Source organism: Maniola hyperantus, chromosome 20 (assembly GCF_902806685.2).
Source record: "Maniola hyperantus chromosome 20, iAphHyp1.2, whole genome shotgun sequence".
Classification (NCBI taxonomy): Eukaryota; Metazoa; Arthropoda; class Insecta; order Lepidoptera; family Nymphalidae; genus Maniola; species Maniola hyperantus.
In genome coordinates this window covers 3,847,255-3,873,216 of record NC_048555.1, presented here as the reverse complement: position 1 = coordinate 3,873,216, position 25,962 = coordinate 3,847,255, and the positions used below count along the sequence as shown (strand labels likewise).

The following is a 25,962-nucleotide window of genomic DNA, read 5'->3' as shown; positions in this document are numbered from 1 at the left end:
TGATGAGTTAGAGGCTTGAAATTTTAAACATAGATTGGAAATGGATGACAATGTTAAATGTATAAAATGTTAGTTATGAGAATACTTCCTGTAAAATTTAAACAAATTTAAATAGGTTCAGTAATTTCAGAGTTTATTGATTACAAACAAACAAATCTCTTTAATTTATAATTTTAGTGTAGAATTGAAATTATAGACAAAAACTCTTTTAAATCATCTCATTAAACAAAGAAGCATTAATTAATAAAACTAAAATTGATAAAAAAGGGCTGGCTCATTTTTTGCGCAAAATTTCAGCCTGGCTGTCTAGCGCGCAAATGCAGCTAGTATTCTTTGCACCATTCCACGCGGGCATGATTTATTTTTACAGTAATTAGATTAGGCTATTTTCAAGTTTTACTGTAACATTTTCAATATAAAAGTAAATCACTTATGAATTAAATTATTACAATTTTAAGTTTTAATTTTGTTAAAACAAATAGTTATTTGCACTCACAACGTGTGTGGCCCACATAGACAGCAAGCCCTCCAGAAATGTTTGCGAAGCCAGCATACTAGCTTTGTTGAGCTGTTCCTGCCTGAGGTCGGGCTCCGCGTGCATGGGCTGCAGCAGCGCGCACAGCGCGTCGAGCGCCGCGTGCGAGCATGCGCTGCACTCGCGTCGCAACGCACCCACCACCGCGCTGCCCATCCATTCCCGGAACCTGTGCCAACACATCCTAGTGTTATAGGACGTCTTTCCAAAGTTAAACAGTCATTTGTTGGAATGAGTATAATCTTTTAGACCAAATTCCACAACCATAGACTTGCTTTTACACAAGTTTAAAAAATCCATTAAAACTATGCCCCGGAAATAGTACATTGTGATACAAGAGTGGAAAGTAAGTTATTGCAAACGAGCTACAGTTTAGCAGTGGGAGGGCGGGTGCTACATGGTACATGCGGCATGTTGCAGCATACAGATTTGATCTGTTTCAGCGGATTATAGCAAATTAAGCTTTTGGTTCATGGATTTCCGCAAAGTAACGCCTGCTTCTATACTACATTTATGTTAAGCAGGTGAAAACCACTGTGCAACTTAATAATGAGGAATTAGATTTAGTGGATACCGCTATTTTTCTTGGAATAACGTTAGATGCAAAACTTCAATGGGGCTCTCATATAAATAACTTATCGAACAGACTTAGTTCTGCCGCATATGCGGTAAAAAAGATTCGCCAGTTGACAGACATAGAAACTGCGAGACTAGTATATTTACTTTCGTAGTAGTTTCGTATAGTAGTTTAGTTACTTTCACAGCATTATGTCATATGGTATATTATTATGGGGTAATGCTGCGGATATTAATTCTATTTTTGTGCTGCAGAAAAGGGCTGTTCGAGCCATATACAGTATGGGGCCACGAGAGTCGCTGAGAACTAAATTTAGGGAAGTTAAAATTATGACAGTGCATAATCAATATATTTTTGAAAATTTACTGTACGTACATAAAAACATAAATAAATTTAAAAAAAAAAGTGACTGTCATAATATAAATACTAGAAATAAAAATAAACTTGTAATTCCCGCCTCTAGGCTCAGTAAAGTTAGCAATTCATTTGCTCGTAATTCCATACGTTTCTATAATAAGCTTCCAGAAGACATATTGGAGATGTCTCTCAACAAGTTCAAAGTTTTCATAAAACGTAAACTAATTGAAAAATCCTATTACAATGTAAAGGATTATTTAAATGATAAGCAAGCTTGGGAATGAGTTGCTTAACGACTTTGTGATAGTTCTAATAAGTTTCAATAATTTTGTAAAGTGGTGATAATAAAAAGAATACCCGGCTGAGTTTGTTGTGGGCTCTTCTCAGACCTGGGCGCGTTTGGAACCCTCGTAGCTTTAGTTTTAAGTTTGCGTTATAATTATCACCACTATATTATCTTACAAATCTAACACTATACCAGACAATCAATAAGAGTAATTTATTACCTATTTTGAATAAATCATTTGACTTTGACTTTGACTTAAACTCCATTTTTCTGTCACCGAAAAAAATGGTACAAGTAAATTCCTTACAACATTACCCAGAGAGAGCAGTGAAGGCTGCAAATCCCACTTTACTCGCGCAAAGTCGCCGTAGTGCGTGGAACTGCGCCTCTAGTTCCCTTAGCGGTAGATTGGAGCCCGACGGACAACTGCTCATGATAGCGGTTAAGGCACCCGTGATCAACTTTTCCTTGTTTTCCGCAAATAGACGCTGGAAAATGGACGCTATGTGTAAATGAATATGATCGATTTTAGAAAAAAATTCAAGTAGTCCTTTTGGTTAGGCATCAAAACGTCTCAAGTTAACAATATGAGACTACTAGGGACAAAAATGTTAACACTATAAGACTAAGAATAAAAATGTTAACACTAAGACTAGGAATAAAAATGTTAACACTAAGGCTAAGGGAAAAATCGCGCCAATATGCCGAAATCTTCGGTGTTTTGTCCGCATATGCAGCGTCCCTAATATTTACAATGTTACTTTACGTATTTTCGCGAGACTTTTCCAGGTCTAAAACAATTTGTGGCTAATTCTGTAGCACGCAATTCTTAAACTCATACCTCAAAACACTTTGGGAATACTAAATGTTCAATGTTTGGAATTATTAATGTATCATCTTCCTAGGCTAGACATTTTGTTTGGACCCAAACATCCACACTTACATACTAATATTATAAATGCGAAAGTGTGTCTGTCTGTCTTATTCTTATTTATCGGATTATATGAAAATATACATATTTACAAATGAATATGGATAAATATAAGTTATTTACATTTTAAACAGTCCCCAAAAGAGAACAGGCAAATCTTGTACCTACGCTAAAATTTACCCAAAATCACTTTGTAATTGTGTGAAAAGTGACATAAGGTGACAACTACGTGATTTCCCGAACCATGGTGAATCTAAGAACAGAGCCGGCCTTAGCAAAATGTTATTACATAAAATAATAGGTACTTAGTAATTCTTGTATTTTTCACGCAATCCTAAAGAATAATATAAATTTATCTTCCTTCAGTTAACTCCGATGGCGACTTTAACTTTAAACATTTAAATTTCACGTCAATACTGGTATTATCTAAGCTATAGCTAGTTTAGATAATACCAGTATTGAAATTTAAAATTAAGAATAAAATAAAAAATAAATAAAATACTTCAACCACACGCACACACGTACGCACTTACGTATGCAAACGCACACAAACCGCAAACCTTATGTATGGAAATTAAAATTTAAACTGATTTCACGGTCATTATTTACAAGTACTAATATAATAAAATTATTATTAGTATAAAGTCAAGGCATTAATAAAGCTGTTTTGAAGTTAATAGAAAATTAGGCAGGTAGGTATATTTCAAGACAGATAATATTTAAAATAACTAAAATTTATTTTCTGAGAACTTGTTTTATTAATTGAAATACACTATGGCCGGTTCTGGTGTTGCAAAAAAGGCAAGGGACAGAAAATAATAAACATCATAGGGACTTACAAGTTCCCACGTAAGAAACAGCCACAACAGGGGTCGAGCCTACAAGGCAACAACATAAAATTAACATGCCCAAGTAATTACATCATTGATGAGGTAGCTATGAAGACGGATTTGTTGAAATGAAATAGTGTATTATAGAAACAGTGAAGCTTTGAATAAATATAAGTCAATTTTAATAGAGATTCTAACATTGGGGCTAATTCTACTCTCAACTAAACTGAGAGGTCTAAATAATTTATTGCTACCTCTTTCATTAGCAAATTGTGTAAAATAGAAGTAGCCACAATGTGTGTGAAAAGCTTGTTTTATGTTTTTAATACTTTTTAAGCATATTGCCAAATATGTATATTGTATATGTATATACACAATTCTCTGCTGGAGGGGATATGGTTTAGTTATAAGGCATTAAGGGTTTGATTAATTCAAATGTAACTATTTACAGTGTTAATATACAGAGACATATTACAATCGACACATTTATATAAAGAGTATTTGGATATTCTTTATTAATTATGTAGTGAAGTGGATCAGATTTATTTGGTCTCAAAAAGAATATGATAATAATTGTGATTGTTTTGAGGAAGTATCTATCAGATGGCCTCAAGCGATCGTTTGATATTAAAAATCATTCTGACACAAGTTTTTATAAGCTTGTTTTTACGCCTCTCGTCATAGACCTCCTAAAACTGAAACTCGTAAGTATAGTAAAGTACTCAGGTTTACAGTCATTTTCTATAAAAGAAACAGAACAGTAATTTTTTATTCTTTTTAGCTATTCAAGATTTAATTAGCTTTCCATACAAGTTTTGAATCAATGTGGTCTGATATATCAGCAGCAAACTCATGTGCAGGATCATCACCGCGTTATTGTTACATGTTACATGCATATCTATGTATCCAATTGTTAATATGTATAATGTGTTTGTTAGTGTTCAAATTACGAAAATAGGCAAAATAATTCAATACAAAGAATGTGGACTAAACCAATCAGTGTGGCTAATTCCATTGTACACAATCTCTAAACTAAACTAAAATGGCACGTCTAAATCTATTGCTATCCCTTTCATAATGTTGCTTGCGGAAAAGGATGGCACTTAATTTAGACCTGTTAATTTAGTTTAGTTTAGAGATTGTGTACAAGAGAATCGGCCCCATTGTGTAAATCCTAAAATGTTTTGAAGGTGCAAATAAACTACTGTACTGGTGTGCTGGAACCACTAAACTATAGAGAAATGTACAATAGAACTACTGAATTGATGTGTTGGAGCCACGAAACTCTAGAAGAATGTACAATAGAGCTACTGAACTAGTGTGTTGGAACCACGAAACTCTAGATAAATGTACAATAGAACTACTGAGCTCATGTGTAGGAGCCACGAAACTCTGGAGAAATTATAATAGAACTACTGAACTAGTGTGTTGGAACCACGAAACTGTAGAGAAATGTACAATAGAACTACTGAACTATAGTGTGTTGGAACCACGAAACTCTAGAGAAATGTACAATTGAAATACTGAACTAGTGTGTTGGAACCACGAAACTAGAGAAATTTATAATTGAACTACTGAACTAGTGTGTTAGAACCACAAAATTCTAGAGAAATGCACTATTGAATTAGTGTGTTGGAACCACGATACTCTAGAGAAATGTACAATAGAGCTACTGAACTAGTGTGTTGGAACCACGAAACTCTAGATAAATGTACAATAGAACTACTGAGCTCATGTGTTGGAGCCACGAAACTCTGTAGAAATTATATTAGAACTACTGAACTAGTGTGTTGGAACCACGAAACTGTAGAGAAATGTACAATAGAACTACTGAACTAGTGTGTTGGAACCACGAAACTCTGGAGAAATTTACAATTGAAATACTGAACTAGTGTGTTGGAACCACGAAACTAGAGAAATGTATAATTGAACTACTGAACTAGTGTGTTAGAACCACAAAATTCTAGAGAAATGCACTATTGAACTAGTGTGTTGGAACCACGACACTCTAGAGAAATGTACAATAGAGCTACTGAACTAGTGTATTGGAACCACGAAACTAGAGAAATGCACAATAGAAAGAACTACTGAATTTCTTTGTTGGAGCCATAGAAATGTACAATAGAACTACTAAATGGATGTGTGGAGCCACGAAACTCTAGATAAATATACTTTAGAACTACTGAACTGATATGTTGGAGCCACAAAACTCTAGAGAAATGAACAATAGAAAAATATTTTATTTGTTTACACTCAATTATGGTCTGTGCCAGTACAGCCATAATTCCCACCTCCAGGCTACTACTGCGAATGTCTTGTCAGAAAAATCCAATATGTTTCTTTGGCCCCATCTGGGACTCAAATTAGACTGAGGTAGTCAATATGTCTTCATATAAAATGTATGATTCTGCCCTACTTTCTGTCACATGTCAGTTTATTTGCACCTTAAAGCATTTGTTATGGAAATGTTACAAACGCTATCAAATACTGCACTTACAAAAAATGAGAACTTACATCTTGGCTGACGGAATAAATGAGACCACTGTAACCAACATTGGCATTGAACCGTTCGATCACTTCTGCTCTTGAAATCACTTTTGTCCCTGCTTGCACTGGGTTTTGGAATAATCTGTGAGAAAATAAATAACTGTTTAAACTTTAAATAATTGTTCGTTTAAAATTTATATTATCGGGTTATTAACTGTTTTCCTGCATTTCTATGTTTTAATTTAACTATAGTCTATTACTATAAATGCTAGCTAAATATAAGTGCTAGCAAACACGCTGAGTTGATAAATAATATAGGTGTACCGCTTAACTAAGACACCTCCCGAAGTAGGGTGCGAGTTGCGAGCGGCAGCGACACGTCTTGTTTCAGACTAAGTAGCGCGAAGCTCCGCCTAGATCTGAGCTCTAGGACGCGAAGAAATAATTGGAAAGATCGTGGGGCATCATCTTCCTAAGGGCGCCTCCTATGAAGCTCTAATCATAGCTAAGGATGACATTGGACGAATGGATTGGTTTGCCTTGATAGTCCGTAGACCTTGTCTTCGCCGGCGAAGTCGCAGTGCAAAGGTTGTAGAAATTGTAGATTTGTATTGCCCTACAAGATTGTGGTCAAGGTGCACTGTCGGTCACGATTTGACTGTCGGGGTCGTTATAGACGTGCTTAGGGCGTCGTTTATCGGGGGGGGTCGTTACGATCGGGAATTATTATTATTATTATTATTATTTATTTATTTATTATATAATTAGAACGGTCATAAAGTCAATAACACTAATTAAACTACGAGTACAAACTAACATAAACATACTTACAAAAATTGTTAAAATTATAAATTTTAAAAAGCAAAATTATAAATTTTCACAAAAGTGCAAGATCTGACCCATGAGGTCAGCCCATTTGAATGGGAATGTCACAGTTATGTTGAACTCCTTACTTTTTGCGACAATTATCACCCTCCCGCAACCCACGCACGTTTACGAGTCATCTCAATGTACACTTATATTCTTGTATATATTTACATTCTGCCAAGTTATTATCGTACCGTAAATGATTGGACTCTGTCTCTTCATCGACGGGATGGTGCAACGGGCCGAGGCGGTATCCCCGCGGCGTGCGCGACGAGCGCACGTGCACGTCGCGTTGCCCGGCAGATCGCACACCGTCTACAAGCGACGCTAGTAGGGCATCCCTGTTCAAAAAGTCCAAAATTAATTTATTTCATGTAGGATAACTAGTCCCTTATAGCCAAAACCAGTAATCTATCTATCTGTAATCTGTCGATAAATTGAACAGTTTTCTATTTTATAATACGAGTATGTATATGGCAATACTATACTACCAGCATCAGTTTTCCCCTCCAATTATAATATGGGTACCTTCAAGTCAAGAGTGAAAAGGCTTTCTTCTAGGCTAGTGCGCTCTATCTTAGGCTGCATCATCACTTGCTATCAGGTCTGATTGCAGCCAAGCGCTAGTCTATAAATTTGAAGAAAAAAAACACTCAATGCAATCAATCATACTCAATGTTTTTCTACCTACCTTTCACCTGCTAAGTATGTACGTGTCTGACCATTTAGATATTCAATGGAGAATTTCTGCGGATGATCGGGGTCTCGCACGAGGGCAAATACGTCGCACAGCGGCCGCAGACACACTACCTAAGTAGAAAAGAAAATAAGAATAAACTAATTGACAAAATATTTCATACTTAGACCATGGTGACTAAGAAAATGAGATTCTTCGTAAAAAAAAAAAGACATTTTAGATATAACCAACTTGCAACTCTTCCAAGTGAGATATTCTAAAGGTAGAGGGTGAGAGCGAGAGGTCAGATGCCACTGGGGTCCGATCTCTCGCTCTAATTTGTTAGTATTTTTTATTTTATTTTTCTTTATTGGGTTTACCAACAGCTTAGTCATTCACAAAAACAGTCACAAAAACAATTTAACTATTTAAAATACATTGTGGCTGATTCCATTGTACACAATCTTTAAACTAAACTAAAATGGCACGTCTAAATCTATTGCTATCCCTTTCATAATGTTGCTCGCGGAAAAGGATAGCACTAGATTTAGACCTGTTAATTTAGTTTAGCTCAGAGACAGTGTACAAGAGAATCGGCCCCAGTCACAAAATGACAAGATTATTATAGGCAACCACAGCATGCATACAAATTATCATACATTTCCTAAAGCTAATTAACAAAATTAAATTAAATTACATATTAAATACAGATTAATGATTATTATTTACATACAACTATTTGCAAGAAGATTCAAAACACAATTCCATAATTAGTATTTTTTTATGTAATTATTTTAATCGTCACTTCGTACCTATTGCTTAATACTATATCTAGAAAATTTCGCCTAAACTGAGCATAGCTATTAGAGAATATGTTTATTTCACTCTGTTGACGCACGCTGTTGTTATAGAGATCGAAGTCATAGTAGATGTGGGATGACAATAAATACGTTGGTATTTGCTACAAGTAGCTGGTATTGCACTCGATCTACCTTTATTATACACTAGCGGCTTATTACAATTTTCGCAGGAATCTCGATTTTTTGAAAATAAAATATAGCCCATGTCACTCAGGAATAATGTAGCTTTCTACTGGTGAAAGAATTTTCAAAAATCGGTTTAGTAGTTCCAGAGATTACTTCTTACAAACAAACTTAATAACTTTACCTCTTTATAATATTAGTATAGATTCGTGGGTATACATATGCGGTTATAGACTGGGTCCACTAAACTCTGTGCGTATACACTGGCCCAAAAACAAGCTTCTTATGTAAAACTTACGGAATATGTCTGTGGATCTCTCTCCAATATGCAAGTGTCTGAGAGGCACAGTGTGCGACGCATCGGCTCCATGTGTCGTGCAGGGTTCACTTTGTGTACCATGAACTCACTCAGGGAAGTCTGGTGCTGATCACCACTGCCAAGACCAATATAATTAACATTTTAGTGATTTTTTAATTTAATAATAATTTAATTGTTTTATTTTATTTCTAAAATATCAGGAGCTACATGAATGAAAATATGCATGTTAAAATAGTGCCGTAGTCGATTATAAGGCCAAATATTCACTAAAGGGGAGATGGACGAAATATATTTAACAGATCAATCAGATTATGGATAGATCTAATTGAAATTTAAAACACACCTCGAATCATCTTTGGTTTGGTGGATACCGGGCCTTAGGGCGGAAATGTAGCGCGAGAGACTTTATCAATATTCGTGAACTTCCTACATATCAGAAAACTAAAAATATTATATCTAAATATATAAAAGGAAAAGGTGACTGACTAACTGCCTTACTGATCTATCAACTCACAGCTCAAACTACTGGACGCATCAGGCTGCAATTTGGCATGCAGATAGCTATTATGATGTAGGCATCCACTAAGGATTTTTGAAAATTCAACCCCTAAGGGGGTGAAATAGGGGTTTGAAATTTGTGTAGTCCATGCAGATGAAGTCACGAGCATAAGCTATGTTAGCTATATAAGGAAAAGCTGACTAACTGACTGACGACTGATCTATCAATTCACAGCTCAAACTACTAGACGGATCGGGCTGAAATTTGGCACACATATAGCTATTATGACAAAGACATCAGCTAAGAATTTTTTTTTGAAAATTCAACTCCTAAGGGTGTAAAATAGGGGTTGGAAATTTTTGTAGTCCACGCGAACGAAGCTGCGGGGATAAGCTATTTATTAATATTTATTTATTAAACTTATAGAATGTACAGGGCATTATTTTTGTTACATTCAGTACTACAAAAACCACAGTTTTATTACTGTTATTATTAAATATGTTTCTATTACTGTTCTATTCATTGAAATGTAGGGCACAATCATTATAAAATATATTGTACATTGCAAAAACACCAGATAAGCTGAGGTGAAGGTCATGTGAATCATTTTAATAAACATTTGGTTTACATGAAGGAAAGTACATTAGATAAAATTACACTAACAGATTAATTAAAGTTAATTTATATAAACAGACACATCCTTTGTCACTTATTAACATGGAACCCAAAATTAAATTCAAACAATCATTCAGCAGAGGTCTTAACTCTTAACAGGAAAGTTGTGGAAGATATTATGACAGTATATGAGTATATTATTAGAGACTTATGAGTAGAATAATTGCAATAATTGCTATTCTTAATCTTGCTGCAACTATCTAGCCAATAAAGAAAGTGTCAGCCGGTCAAAAGTAATTACAATCATTGTACTGTAGCTGCCAAACTGTAGTAGTAAGGGTTTTCAAGTTCAATCCACAGCAAACCTTTTAGGCAGAGAAAACTTTTAGGGCACATTTTTGGAGACCCGGCGCGTTGTGTCGCGCGTCGTACTATGCCATATAACAAGCAAACGCTTCTGCATAAACGCTCTCATACTTGGCCATGTGTTTGAGCGACGCACCATGGGACACGCGACGCACCGCGTCTCTAGAAAAGAGCCCTTAGTGTTTAAAAAATGACATTAGTGAAAAATCATCTCTTACCTGTACTTGCCAAATCTCTGATTATGATAGTCATCCAGAGTGATTGTTGCAGACAACACTTTAATACTGATGTTTACACTTAAGCTGGCCATTTCTAGCATCTTGTTTATGATTACTTGGTGATCCAGAGCATTGGAGAATAGATGTAAGCGGCTATAGCCCCCCACAGCTAGTACAAATCCTCCCGGTATGTCCCTGACTTGGAGGATGCCTTGTATGTCACTGTAGGGGTAGCTGGCTAGAAGTGTGTGTGTTGAAGGATCTAGTTGTTCTAGCGAACAAGGGCCAACTTCAAGTACTATTGGCAGTCTAGTGCCACTCCAGTGGTGTTTATATGAGTGATATCTCTGCAAAGAACATATAATAATATACATCTATAACAATACTTAAACAACCCAAGAACCTTTTATTAGATCTTTATTAGGTGTAGATTAATAAGGAGACTGGTTAATACCAGGATAAAAAAAAATTAATTCCAAGTGAATGTTCATGATTAATCAGATAAGAGATTTAAAGTAAGGGTCTTATATTAGAAAGTAAGGTTATTAAAATTTTGCTTAACACAGAGGCCACAGATACTCACGTAAATGCTTTGAAAATGCAATATGACTAAAAATGTTTTACTGCTGGACAAAGCAGGTCTTTGAATATGCATAGGCATAGAAACAAATCATTATACAGCGGTTATGCACTCATCCGATCCAAGTCCGTGAAAATATGTTCCTTTTTGTTTTGTATGGTAGCTTATGACATATATTGTACATAATGCCTAGTATTCTCACGGATTGCGATAGAACTCGGATGACGGAAGTGCAGTGCGTAATCGCCATTACCCTGCCCCATAGGCATAATCCATAGTTTAAGTATACTCACATAAATATCCTTAGGTTTCTCAGAAAACAAATGCCTGTACTTAAAAGCCTCTGTTATAATAAGGCATTTGTGTTCGGAAGAAAACTTCATGGAATCAATTTTCTTATCCTTCTTCATGACGAGTGTGAAGTCATAGTTGTTAGCAGGATTAGAATGCTTGGCCGAAGCTAATGTGACAACATCGGAGTACTGCCATTTATTGGTCACCTCCAAACGATCAGGGTTGTATGTTGTGATCCCATGAGTCCCGATAGAGAAGACTCTCTTGTACTTTCCTTTCCATGAGTGTTTTGTGACAAGGAATGTGGCCACATCTTGGTTGTCTTTTAATGGCATCATCTTATCATTGCCTGTGAAAGAAAGTTTTTATTATTATGACAAATTAGCTCTTGACTATGATCTCACATGGTAATATGTGAGGAAGCAGCCTAAGACGAAAGTGTGCTAACATGTAAAGGGTATGGCTTCTTGGTTATCTTTGAATGGCACCATCTTATCCCTTTATTCCCTGTGAAAGTTTTGTATTTTTATTTGATGAATAGTTAAATATATAAAAGGAAAAGGTGACAGACTGAATGACTGACTGATCTAACAACACAGCTCAAACTACTGGATAGATCAGGCTGAAATTTGTAATACAGATAGCTATAATGATGTAGGCATCCACTGAGAACAGATTTTTGAAAATTCAACCCCTAAGGTTGTGAAATAGGGGTTTGAAATTTGTCTACTCCACACGGAAGTCGCGAGCATAAGCTAGTGTGTAATAAAACAGACTAAGATGAAAGTTGATTGGCTTGTAAGAGGTATGGCAGTTTAATAAACCCACAGACCTGAATAGCTTCTGACTACACATCATTATACTGGAACACTAAATTGCTAGGCAGCATATAGGTACCAGCATTATGAAGGAGGAGGAACTAGCTACCTAGAAGAACAGGGGGACAACATTTTCAGTTTTTAAAGTCTTAGTAGGTATTGCTTCATATTATGTATCATTGCAAGTTTTGTAGGCTGAATTTATGATTCTCATATTAAAACATATACATATAATAGCTAACAGAGGAAGTGACAGTCAATTAGAAGGATTGCAACAATGTTTGGTTTTTGGGATCCTCTAAATGTTATGGATTAAAATTACCACTAATAGGGTGACTACCTACAATTACAATTAGTTTAGCTAAGATAATATCTGCTATTCCTAGTACTTACCGAGGGTATATACACGATAGGTAGGTACCAACTTTTTTGTAATTAATTAAAATCGACCTTAGAAAACACATGATAGGTACCTACCTTAATTTGAAGCATTATACTTTAAATTGATCAAAGACTGATCATTCTCGTGCCCGTGTGCTGTAATAACACTGTTTATTTCGATTTCGCCAATACGTATCCTCCCCTTTATAAATACGGGAAACATGGATCTATGAGACGTGTAAACAATATGCGGGGCAAAACAAACCGAGCATCGCGCAAGTACATGTTAAAGGTCTACTTACACTTTTTAGATAGGCGAATAAAGTTTAATATTTCATCTAGTATCCGATAGGATTAACATATTATACAAAACATTCACAAAATAAGAAAAAGATGAGCTCGCTCAAAATTATTCGACCAATCATAAATTTGACATAACATCAAGCTGTCAAAATCACTGGTCTTGGTCTTTTATTTCTGGTCGGTGGTCTTGGTCTGTGGTCAAAATCTTTATGTTGCCTAACTTGCTTTGTACACCTAGTAGACCTGACTACCAACGATTTAAGGGTAAGTTTCATGAAGTCCAATTTAATTTTCAACAACACTATGAAAAGTTAAACATTGGATAAAATTGAGATTTAAAATAGTACAAACTATATTATCTGTCATCTTCACCTTCATCTTCGTGAGCATCTTGCATTTATATTATTTTTCTCTTCAAGAACTAGATGTCAAAGCCACAAGCTTAAAAAAATGAAAAGAATAAAAAAATGAGGGCAGAGATCTGTGGTGTCAACGTGAGAAGGGTCAAAAAGCTAGAATACAGAGCCCAGTACAAGCTGATAAAAAAAACAAATTGGTACTATCGATAGTGTAAAAATATCGATACTATCGATGGTATCGATTGTTTTTGGTACTTATTGGCAAATTTTGTAATACTGTCGATAGTATCGAAAGTATTGACTTCATCAATAGTATTACTTGTTTTGCACTATCAATACTATCAATTTTATGCATGCAGTTACTAACGATTTTACCTTAATTATCGATTGACTATCGATAGTCTGTCGATATTGGACTATCGATAGGCAACTCTATTCTATACACGATTCTATACTAATTGGTATTTGGTGGCACAACTCGGCAAAGTCACAAATCACAATTTCAAATTTGATTTTTGTAGGTTGTACTTGGTTCAACTCTTTCATTCTAAAATAATTATTCAAAATATCTTCCTATAAATTAAGTTAACTTGCGATACACCACATAATGGTTCTAGACCTAGATTTGTTTCGCGCGGACAAAGATGGAGATCCGGACAAAATTCGCGAAAATCAACGTAAACGTTTCAAAGACGTTGGCTTAGTGGATACTGTGGTTGAACAAGATACCTTATGGAGAAAACTACGCCACGACGCCGATAATTTGAACAAGTTGAAGAATGTATGTAGCAAAGAGATCGGGCAGAAGATGAAGAGTAAAGAACCGGTTGGTCCAGAGGACGAGGCAGTACCTCAGGAAGTCTGTGATAATCTTATTAACCTTACTGGCGAGCAGTTGCGGCCGCTCACCGTCAATCAAATTAAAAAGGTAACTTGGGAATATCTCTGTAGTTATTTTACAGCCTTATTTTTAAGGTGTCATTCAAAATTTTGTCATACCATATGGCATGTTTTAATAGCAATAAGTATGTCACGTAAGTTGATAAAGTAGGTCGTTTTCCACCTTTGCCGTATAGTTAAGTGCGCTAAGAATGTACTTATCTGGACAATAATATGATGATGTTGTGTGTAGTAGTAGATTTCTTAACAGTGACTTTTGCATATCAATTTATGTGAGCTGAAACGTATAATGTAAGAAATTGCATTAGACATCTTATTTGATTAAATTATAGGTAAGTAATATCTTAATCACTTACAAATCTGACCTTACAAATGGTGATTCATTTGCTTAGGTCAGAATACTCATAGATGATGCAATCACAAAGAATGAGCAAGCTCTCATGGCTGCAGAGAAAGCTCGTTCCGCAGCTCTCAGAGAAGTAGGCAACCACCTGCATGAGTCTGTACCAGTGGATGATGATGAAGACCACAATGGCATTGAGAGAACCTATGGAGACTGCACTGTTAGACAGAAGTACTCACATGTGGACCTCATTTGTATGATAGATGGTAAGACATTTATATTAACTTGATTCTTTTAATCTCATTATTTCTGTTATATAATTTTGTATATAATTACTAACAGAAATAGCTCTTGCTCTTTTGCTCCCTGCTTTTATAAAGCACTTGGCATATGCTTCTATGCAGTATAAATATAGCCTGTTTTTCTTATATTATTGTTCTATTTCAGGTATGGATGGTGAGAGAGGCGCTGCTGTGGCTGGTGGTAGAGGTTACTATCTCAAAGGACCTGCAGTGTTTCTGGAGCAGGCCTTAGTTCAACTGTCCCTTAGGATACTTTTGAAAAAGGGATACACACCACTTTACACACCATTCTTTATGAGGAAAGAGGTATATTTGTCTTACTTAATATGTGGTGGTATTTGCAGCTGTGAATTGTACAGATTGCAGATCTTGGTGCCATAAAAAATTCTTGACATCAGTTATTATTAATTCCTACAAAAAGGATACCCACCTAAGATGTTACCACATCTATTTGGCAAAAGGCTTTGCAATTTCGTTTAGTTTAATTTTGAGATACAGCAACCAAAATATAAATGCATATCAGGGTCCTGTATAAAACCATTATTAAAAATAAAATAAAAATATTTTTTATGAAATTAAACTTTTACAAGTATTTTTGAATCATCAGATGCATCTACCACTGGTTTGGTTATTAATTTTTAGGTGATGCAAGAAGTAGCTCAACTAGCTCAATTTGATGAGGAATTGTATAAAGTGGTGGGGAAAGGGTCTGAGAACAAGGGGGACACAGTTGTGGAGGAGAAGTATCTCATCGCCACCTCCGAGCAGCCCATAGCTGCTTACCACAGGGACGAGTGGATTGCAGAAGCTTCCTTACCTATAAGGTATAAACAATGACATTATTATCATAAACATGTTATGTTCATATTACATGGTGCATAAAATTCGTGCTTGGTAATGAGTAAGACAGAAGATACAAAACTTACCAGTGTAAAAAAGATATGACACTACAAATATGACACAATTGTTGTGGTTTTAAGTCTTCTAGATAGGTACATTATGTAACATTCTATCTACTTTCTTTTTACACAACAATTACATATATATAACCACTACCCATATCATAAATGCGACAGTGTATTTGTTTGTTGGTGTGTTCTTTAATCACGTCACAAACGAGGCAATGTTTCGACTTGATTTTTTGCATGGGTATAGTTCAAAACCTGGAGAGTACGTGCTACTTTTTATCCCAGAAAATCTAAGAGTTTCCACAGGATTTTTAAAAACCTAAATCCACGCGGACAAAGTAGCAAACATCAGCTAGTATTGGTTTAAAGTTGCATATTCAAATACTAACAATAACCTAACTATTGGATTGCGTATTTGGAAAATTCAATAGTAGAATTCTGGTAACCTCCCTTGTGTTTTCTTCAATCTACGCAACATTGGCGAAGTAAATTGTGCCGTGGTGGCACTTCCAAAAGCCACTAAGCAAGAAACAACAAACCACTGATTTCGACAGTCTTTTGGCTTTATTTTTTAACCGACTTCAAAAAAAGGAAGAGGTTCTCAATTCGTCGGAATCTTTTTATTTTTTTTATTTTTTATTTTTTATGTATGTTCCCCGATTACTCAAAAACGCCTGGACCGATTTTGAAAATTCTTTTTTTGTTTGAAAGGGTATACTTCAAAGTTGGTCCCATTTCAATTTGGTGAAGATCTGATGAACATCTTCGAAGATAGATACTGGAACTCCTCAACGGATAAGAGTAAATTGCTCGCGATTAGTGTAATAGCTTAGTAATCAGTAGATTTTTAACCAGTCATAGCATAATTCCATGGGGCCACTAAAAATTGTGAAATAAAATTTTTTTACAAAAAAAATAATAACCGACTTCGTTACATAAACACTAAAAATTGAAAAATAATTTAATTTATTACCGAATATATAATATATTATGTATACAAGAGTTAATATAGTTCCATAATAATATTTTTTGGGGTCGGTGCCAATGAGGTGCCATTGTGGAGTCCCATAAAAATATGAAGTCTAGACGATTCGCGCAGCTAAAGCAACCTAAAATTGGCACCGGCACCAAAAAGTATTATTATGGAACTATAATAACTCTTGTATACATAATATATTCGGTAATAAATTAAATTATTTTTCAATTTTTAGTGTTTATGTAACGAAGTCGGTTATTATTTTTTTTGTAAAAAAATTTTCTCATATATTGACATTTACTCTTGAAGGTACTGAAGTTATACAGCAATTTTAACAATGACTTTGTATTCAAAGTCAAATGTTTTATTCAAAATAGGTAATAAATTACACTTTTTGATGGTCGGTTATTGCATTTGTAAGATGATCATATAGTGGTGATAATTTTTACGCGAACTTAAAACTAAAGCTATGAAGGTTCCAAACGCGCCCGTCTAGGTTTATATAAATAGCTCAATTTAGGCTTATTATAGTGCTTAGAAAACGAATGTAACATCAAATGCATCAATTGTTTTCGATGCTAATGTTATGCATAACATGAAACAGCAGGTAGGATTTTGTTGGAATAAAGAAAGAAAGAAAGCATAATTAGCACAATCAATACCTAGAATCTAACTATGGCTAAAAGAGCTACTGGCAGATAGAAATATCGGAAAAATCAATAAAGTTAAGGGCAAGAGATTGGGCCATGAAATGTAATCACTTTTTTTTTTTTAATTTATAGACTAGCGCTGCAATCAGACCTGGGTGGCAAGTGATGATGCAGCGTAAGATGGAGCGCGCTTGCCTAGAAGATGCCTATTCACTCTCGTCTTGAAGGTATCCATATTATAATTCGGTGGGAAAACTGATGCTGGAAGGGTGTTCCAAATCTTGGCAGTTCGAATTAGAAATGAGGAGGCAAATCGCTTCGTACGTATCCGGCGAATTTCGACTACGTACGGGTGCAGACCTTGGCGATGCCTTGCGGTACGATAGTAGAAAGGTGAAGGAGGAACCAGGTTGAAAAGTTCTTTGTGCACACTCACACTTATTATTGTTTTAGGTATGCAGGTCTGTCAACTTGTTTCCGGCAAGAAGTCGGGTCCCACGGGCGAGATACTCGCGGCATCTTTAGGGTGCATCAGTTTGAAAAGGTAAACACGCCTATTAATAAATTAGTATCTATGTAGTAGAATGTACTAAGTTTTCAAAATCAATTATCCTAATCCTAACTACTTAGTTACCTAGTCATTTGATAAAATGCATCATCTAGTAACAATATATATATTTATACAGAAAAAAGTATCTTCAAAATTCAGCTGAAGTAATGGCCACATCTTTCGGGATAAAGCAGCTGTGAAGAGACACAGTACATAAATAAATAAATATTTGCTTTTGGGAAATATCTCTGTTTCAAAGAAAACAAGTTGCATGCTTTAAGTCTAAACAACAGAGAAAAACTTAAGTATGCTTACATAAACAGTAGAACTTGCTCCCATGGAAGCGAAATGCCATCAACCAGATCCTGGGCACATTTATGTGGTGTTGTAAGAGAAGGTCAAAAATTAGTCAGAATCAGAATATTTGTCATGTTAAACAATTATATATAAAGCTTCTGATAATAGTTTCTAAAATAATGCAATGGGGTGGGTTTGTCACTTTGACCTTCTATACCATTCCTTTCGAATACCATTACGCTTTTTGACCAGCTATTGAGACTTACAATGAGCAGTGAAATGCTACTACAGCATTGATTTTCTGTTGACCCCCGAGCACGTTTCAGTTGACACATGTGTGTTTATATAGATCATAAACGACAGAACCTTTGCCATCGAAGCGGCAATAGTCCAGGCGTGGGTCTCTGGAATCCCGGAGAACGAGCAGCAGATGGCCGCGTGGCACGCTGAAGTTGAAGCTCTTGAGTCCGCGAGGCATCAGGTGGAGAAGATAGAGCAGTTGTGCAAAGCTTGCTGCCAAGCACGGCGCCGGCTGCAAAGAAGCCGGCGACGGCGATTGAAAGACGAGGCGGAAGAACAGCGCCTCTACTCGATCTATAAGGAGGCTGCCAAGGCAAAAAAGATAGCCATTAAGAGGGCGAAGATGAATCTTTTTGATCCTTGGGGGAGCCCATATAAAATGGTGAGGGCAAACTCCGCCCTAAGTACACTATACCCTTAGCAAAATAAAGTTGCAAAAATGTGAGGAATATTAGGTTCTAAATGGTTTGGTTGCAACATGCAATATGTTACTACACTTGCAGGACAAGCAAACAATATCCACCCCATGCAACACAACAACCCTGTGACACACTCTATTCAGGCTTCAAGCCTGACATACAGCATACATCCAATTCAATGATTGGATTATAACGAATGATGTTGATAAGTTTTAGGGAATATAATATTGTTGATTTTATGACGCACATGCAGCAATTTTGGCTTATGATGACGAGGTATTTGCTTGTCATTGAATCGTCCGTTTGTTCCTACTCTTCAGGATCATAGCAAAATAATCCCAACAGTGTGTCTCATGGACTTCCATAAAATAAAAGTTCTATCCAACAATTTAATTTTTTTTTTCAAGGTAGAACAATTTGTTCTGACCTCGCCCCACGACAACGCCTCCTGGATTATGATGGAAGAGATGATCACCAACGCCGAGGGATTCTGCCAAATGCTTGGTATCCCGTACCGCGTCGTGAACATAGTTTCTGGTGCACTTAACCATGCCGCTGCTAAGAAATTGGACCTTGAGGCGTGGTTCCCAGGGTCTGGAGCCTTCAGGGAGCTGGTCTCGTGCAGTAACTGTCTCGAATACCAAGCCAGAAGACTGCTGGTCAGGTAAGAATTAACTTTTCTGATTGTTATGTGCCTGTAAGGATGTATGAGGATTTCAGTCAGACACTTTGCATCCCGTACTTGAAATGTGATTCCCAAGATCTGGCACCTTCCTCTTGCAGGAACTGTCTCGAATACCAAGCTAAAGGACTGCTGGTTAGGTAAATGTTAACTTCTGCTAAATATATTGCTATATCAACTCATAATATGAGTATTCATGTGCCATTTTATCCATGCCCATTGCTGGATATAGGCCTTTTGGAGAGCGAACCTGCCACATCTAACCACTTCCTGCCATCTTCTAAAGGTCATGGGCCCAGCGCGCTGGAGGTCGTTTGACTTCAATAAATAATGATAGTTAATTCTCACTAGGTACGGGCAAACTAAGAAAATGAATGCAGCTACGGAGTATGTGCACATGTTGAATGCGACCATGTGCGCCACCACGCGCGTCATCTGCGCGCTGCTCGAGGTGCATCAGACTGAGGAAGGCATCAAGGTATTCATACATTTCTAGCATCTTAACTCTTTCGATAACCAAAAGGTCAGACTGAACACTTTGGCTTTTAAAAGCTCTTACCAATTTTAAAAATAATATTTTAAAGCGAAGCTTTTATAGACGTTTTGGCGCCATAAAATGCGATAAAACGTCACCGTACCGTTAAATTCCCCTAGAAATTGGTTAGACCAGCGCAGCGGTTTCTAAACAACGTCAGGCAGGCCAACATAGTTTATTATGACTACATTGTATCTATAGTGTAGGGAAATCATACCAAACATATACATAATATATGTAGTTTACGCATGATGCACCCACTAAGTACTATTTAGTAATAGTGGATGAGAGATTCCGCCGATTCTAAGCACAACCTAATTTTAGCGTATTCGCACCCTCTTCTTACTATTGTAATAGGAAAAGGACAGAAGCAGTTTGACATTTCTAAATTTAATTTTTAGATGGTAAAACCCGTGATTTTAGCACGCACTCGCGAACCTACTGTTTAAATTTGTATTGTGCACTAAAATTTAGAGTCTTTAAATGTGAATGTAATGTTCCGTTCCTTTTTTAGCATTAGTAAAAAGAAAAGGATGCAGATACTCTAAATTTAGTTTAGAGAGAGACTAGAGAATCGGGGCCAAATAATGTAGTAATATTTTCTTAATAGGTGCCAGAAGTATTGAAAGATTGGATGCCGGAGCAGTACCAGGAGCTCATACCATTCGTGAAGCCTGCACCTATCGACGTGGAAGCAGCCGCCGCCGCCAAGAAGGGCAAGAAACAGAACGAGAAGAAATAGTCATTTAGTTGCTATTGCTAGACTTGTGATGCGATATATTGATACAGCTATATGTGATACTAGCTTTCGTACGCGACTTTATTCGCGTATATTTAGTTTTTTAACAAATCGGGTAGAAAACTAAGTTCCCCATAACGCTGGCCATACACGATCTTGTTTACTTTGCAGCAGACTTGAAGCGGCGTCCAGTAAACTTGACGGACTATCGGTTCACTGGGCGCCGCTTCAAGTCTGCTGCAAACTTGACGGTAATCTTGATCGTGTATGGTTAGCATAATAAAAAGTATCAAATGATACTTGGAACGTAGCTATCTTTTGCCACGTCAAATCTATTCAGCGATTAAGCCATGGTACACAGTACAGACAGACAGACTCAAGCATTTATAATGTTTGGATTATACTATAATGATAAAATAATAAAAAAAAACGCTGAATGCTTTATCAAAAAAAAATCAATCAAGCAAGTTTGGCAATAGGGGATTAAATCACAAACTCACATTCATTTTAGCAAAGGCATTTAACTTATTTATATGCTAAGCTTAAAATTTATATCTGTTAATTACCTACATTAAATGAATGACTTCTTAATTTTTTGTTTCATTTTCCGTATGAGTTATCACGCTGAAGTATTTCCACTGAAGCGGAGACGTGATTAGACCAATCAGGTTAGTGTTAGTGATATAATTATATCAACTCTATATTTATAAAATTAAAAGGTGGCTGACCGACTGATCTATCAACGCACAGCTCAAAGTAATGGACAGATCGGGCTGAAATTTAGCATGCTGATAGCTATTATGACGTAGACATCAGCTAAGAAAAGTTTTTCGAAATATAGTGGGAGTAATATAGGGTTTGAAATTTGTGAGGTCCACGCGAAGTCGCGAGCATAAGCTAGTTTGTTAATAATTTAATTGGCAGAAGTGCACACGTCTTGCTCCGAAAGGCTGAAATTGAAACAGGAACGCGCACGGAATCATGTTCAACGTGGCTCTTAGAAGCTGTACAAGGAACTATGAGTATGAATATATTATCACTCTAGCGCGCGTTGAGGACACTCTTCTGCAGTTTGATATGATTCACAGTTCCTAAATTCTTAAGTAGGTATTACCTTTAAGAGATACTTCATAATATAATGTCATCAAACCTGATTGGTTTGTTAAACACATCTCCACTCTTCTTCACTTCAGTGGGAAAACACCCTAACACTCGTCCACAAACATCTCACTATGTATTTACGCCATGGTTTTATAATACCGCACGTTTACGCGCGCGTAAATACCGCGCATTCAGTGTGACGTGCAGACAAACCCGTCCCTTGTAAGATTTATGAAAAGTGAAAAACAGTCTTATTTTATAAGATTTATTGTGACAAATAAGTTACACATATTATAAATAACCCTTGACGATACAATAATTATGATTATAAGTCCTAGGTTTTTTTTCATACATAAAATATTAAGGCAAAAACATACAAAACTCGTGACCCAATTTGATGTAATTGACAAGTCAATATCATACCAACACCAACAACACCTTCCAGCAAAGACTATGATTAGAACTGGCAGAGCGTCAGGTTGGGTCTGCGTGTTTTGAGTACATTTCCGACTTTAAACCGATCTAAATGAATTATTGTTGCTTGCGTCAGGAAAACTGAAAATGCTCAGGTTTATCATGTAGTTTAAGATCGTGTCGTGCAAGCGGTGTGCTTAAAGGTTAACGGTGCAAACTACTGTTGTGGTGTGTCGTGATTTATGACGTAATTGAAGCCCCAATTGGATCATACATTTTATACGAACAAATGCACATAAGCAAATAATACTAACTATTACTGAAGAAGCGACACAGTTCTCGCACACCCGCAACGTAAGGTTACATCTATTAGTATTATGTAGAGTGTTGTCCTTGTCCCACTCGACTTACGTATAGCGCTGTCCTTGTCGATAGTAGATGGTGTTTGCTTATATTTATGAAGTGCTGGGGGGTTGCTCCAATGTGCGTAGTAACACTCCACACAACACAGTAGTATGTCTGCAACTTTATATACAGTAAGTGCAATGACCGCCTTTGTTTTCAACTCTCATGACGCATAAATAATTTCATCAAGACCATTATTAGTACATATATAAACAATTAAATTCTAGGAAATTATATTACTGTACAATGTGAAAAAGTTATGTAAGGTCCCCATTCAATGGATGATACGTAAATTGGTAATAAACAAAGCAAATTTAAGTATATTATGTTGTAATCAATATTAAAACTAATAACTACAAGTACCTACTTAATATAAACAATAACACAAATACATACAACTATTATAAAATTGCTAATATGAATTCAAAGTAATTTACAGTTTCATTTATTGTCAAAATCCTTAAATCCCCAATTGATATATATCCTTATATTACTGAAAATAGTATCAGTGTATTATTCATGCACTAAATACATAGGTGTGGTATAAATAAATATTCAAATACACAGGAGTGCCTGCACCACATCCCTGAATTTCAGTTTAGTCAAGAGATTGTGTACATCCAAATTAAGAACACTGTGTCTCTGGTCTCTTACATTTTTTTTAATCAAAAACTCTGAGATCTAAAACTTACATAATATTATAGTAGGTAAATGTGAAACTGATAAAATCATGTACTTATACCATAATAATTAATAACATTTAATAATAAACTGGTAAAGAACTTCCTTTTTTTAATTCAGTTACAAATGCTTTACAGACTTCATTTCTTGGATTTATTAACTGTAATTTAAATTCCGAATTGGTCACTCATAATCTTATTTCAAATGAAAACATTGTATAATTATAAGATACTGAATAAAAAAAAAAAAGATTAATTACATTGACTGCAAAAATAAAGTTAACTACGCTAAATAAAAAAATTATAGCTAAAACCATAATCATAAATGATATATTATTTACTTGATGAATATGATTTCCTATATTTGATATTTAATGTAAGCATGTACATATATAAGACCACCTAGCCTGTGATAATGATGACTTCTATTATGCAAATAAATAAAATATAGATACTTTTTAGAAAATCAAATAATACTTTTATCCAATATAGCAATACAGGGCCTAGCACTAAAGTTTTTCAGCTACAATGTGATGATCTACTCTAATTCCATTCAGAAAAGTGCTGCTGTATCTAGCCACAAGTATTGACAAAGAACTATAAAAGTGAGTAGTTTTAGTAGAACTAAAAAACTAAACACAAAAGACAATAAATTTAGCCAATCACTGCAATTGTGATTGTAATAATGATTGATGTAGGTTTTCTGGAATCAACCTATAGATAGACACACCTCCACTATTGAGTAAATAAAGGACAATCATAGTAACACTATTATGGATTTAGCCAATAATAATAGCAATGTGAATAACATAACTATAGTGCTATGGCCACAATTCATCTTAAAGTGTAAAACTTAGTTAATCTAGTTCTTCATAAAAGTTATTATAACAAATAGTACATATTTTTTATATATATAATCAAAGCATGTATATAGGCAGTCAGCAACATTATTAACGAACAGTGTTGTTGAACACTTAATCAATACTTACAATCAAAGTATACACAACACTTTTAAAATCAGCAATACATAGTTACTGAGTTATTCATTTCAGTTATAATAATATATATTAATTATATTTGAAGATAACCAGTTTGAACTTTTTGGTATCAACACTGGTTGGTTCAACATGCTAGTTGGGCCTTTTGCCTGCATTTATGCATTAGAGCCCTTAAAGTGAACTGTCGCCGAGCCAATGTTCGTACCTGCTTCAAAAATGTGTCCAAATCAATAATCTCTTTACGTAAAGCCTCACCCATGTAGTAGATAGCATCCTCAAGAGTAGCTTCCTCTGCAAAGGCGTTCAAAAGCTGTGAGTACAATGGAGCGGTAGTCACGACTGCTTCATCAACATCTACACTCTCCTGTTCTCCCAAATGTTCCACAGCAGACTCCAGTTCCTTCTCCTTTTCTTGTAATACAGTCACATTTTTATCAAGTTCACTCCTCTCCCTTTGCAATCTTGTCAAAATATCCTCCAGTCTTGACTTGCCTTCTCGGAGCTCATGTTGGGTGCGGCGTAAGGTTTCAAGCTCTGCTTGTGATTGTTGGGACTGCTCTTTGAGCCTCCTCCTCAGTTTATCCTCCACTGCAGATAACAAGGAAGCTTTGATATGCTCCTCGGTAATAGTTCCACCTGCTACATCAGTCCCTAGTGAGGGTGGTGTAGGAGGATAAGGTGTTGGGTTAGGAGGAGAGAATGGTGGTCCATTAGTGTTGGCTAAACCAGGATATGGTGTTCCATAATTTGGGTAAGGCAGATTAGATGTTGTGGGATATGGAGTTACTGAAGGGTAGCCAGGCTGTGGAGGACTCACTGCAGGAAATGGGTATCCAGATGGCTGTGGCATGAAAGAATTCACCGGGTATGGCGCCCGAGACTCGTTTCGTGGCTTAGCAAATACTGGTGGCAATTCACCGAATGCTGAAATCATACATTGCACGAGTGTCTGAAGAGTAGATCCATTCGCTTTCCATTCGTGTAAGTACGGTAGATACACTTTGCCATTACTGTCGACATATCTGGACACTTTTAGAGACATATCGGGTGTTGGTTTTACGAAACACAACGGTGCATTCTGCGGATGCGTATCCATCAACCAAATGCATACGGGTATGTTATAAAATGAGCCTTTGTAGTTCACCGGTATGGTTCCTTCTAGACTGAGCAGGTCCTTTCGAACTCCATTATTGAACACAAAGGCTTCTAAACGATAAGTCAGACTCCGATAAACTTGAATCAAATTGATCACCTCTCGTGATGTAATATCTCGATGCTTGTATTTCGAAAGATACACTTTTAACACAGCCTCGTCGTTGGCCATGATGATTGTCACATACACAAGCACTTAAATATAAAGAAAATCCTCTAAATTGGATCAAATTAAAAAAGACAAGGCAAAATTACTAACTCGACTTATAAAATTAATTTTTGTCTGACAGCTACCTATCTACCTATTGTGAGTTGACAAATAATAAGATT

General features: G+C 36.0%; 3 protein-coding genes across 4 annotated transcripts in view; 1 reads left to right on the top strand and 2 right to left on the bottom strand.

Moving 5' to 3' along the window:
* The window catches only part of Rme-8 (receptor mediated endocytosis 8), a 35,449-nt gene extending 22,402 nt beyond the window's left edge, over positions 1-13,047 (bottom strand). Inside the window, exons 1-10 of one of the 2 annotated variants that reach the window (XM_034979491.2) lie at positions 12,922-13,047; positions 11,420-11,769; positions 10,547-10,893; positions 8,828-8,963; positions 7,562-7,680; positions 7,065-7,211; positions 6,031-6,145; positions 3,526-3,564; positions 2,071-2,243; positions 497-704 (exon numbers count right to left, since the gene is read on the bottom strand). In XM_034979491.2, coding sequence (XP_034835382.1) covers positions 497-704; positions 2,071-2,243; positions 3,526-3,564; positions 6,031-6,145; positions 7,065-7,211; positions 7,562-7,680; positions 8,828-8,963; positions 10,547-10,893; positions 11,420-11,758 — 1,623 coding nt within the window. In that variant the 5' untranslated portion in view covers positions 11,759-11,769; positions 12,922-13,047. The remainder of the gene's footprint in view (positions 1-496; positions 705-2,070; positions 2,244-3,525; positions 3,565-6,030; positions 6,146-7,064; positions 7,212-7,561; positions 7,681-8,827; positions 8,964-10,546; positions 10,894-11,419; positions 11,770-12,921) is intronic. The other variant, XM_069505220.1, reaches the window with a different exon arrangement.
* Positions 13,048-13,733: 686 nt separating this feature from the next.
* SerRS (Seryl-tRNA synthetase) lies at positions 13,734-21,085 on the top strand. Its single transcript, XM_034979496.2, has 8 exons — positions 13,734-14,209; positions 14,574-14,790; positions 14,972-15,132; positions 15,469-15,650; positions 17,814-17,904; positions 19,334-19,590; positions 19,960-20,086; positions 20,754-21,085. Exons 1-8 carry the CDS (start codon positions 13,889-13,891, stop codon positions 20,883-20,885), a joined length of 1,488 nt encoding a protein of 495 aa, XP_034835387.1. The 5' UTR covers positions 13,734-13,888; the 3' UTR covers positions 20,886-21,085.
* A 1,155-nt stretch (positions 21,086-22,240) lies between these two features.
* On the bottom strand, positions 22,241-25,948 carry TSG101 (tumor susceptibility gene 101). The gene has a single exon (XM_034979304.2). It carries the CDS (start codon positions 25,802-25,804, stop codon positions 24,605-24,607), a length of 1,200 nt encoding a protein of 399 aa, XP_034835195.1. The 5' UTR covers positions 25,805-25,948; the 3' UTR covers positions 22,241-24,604.
* Between the last annotated feature and the right edge of the window lie 14 nt (positions 25,949-25,962).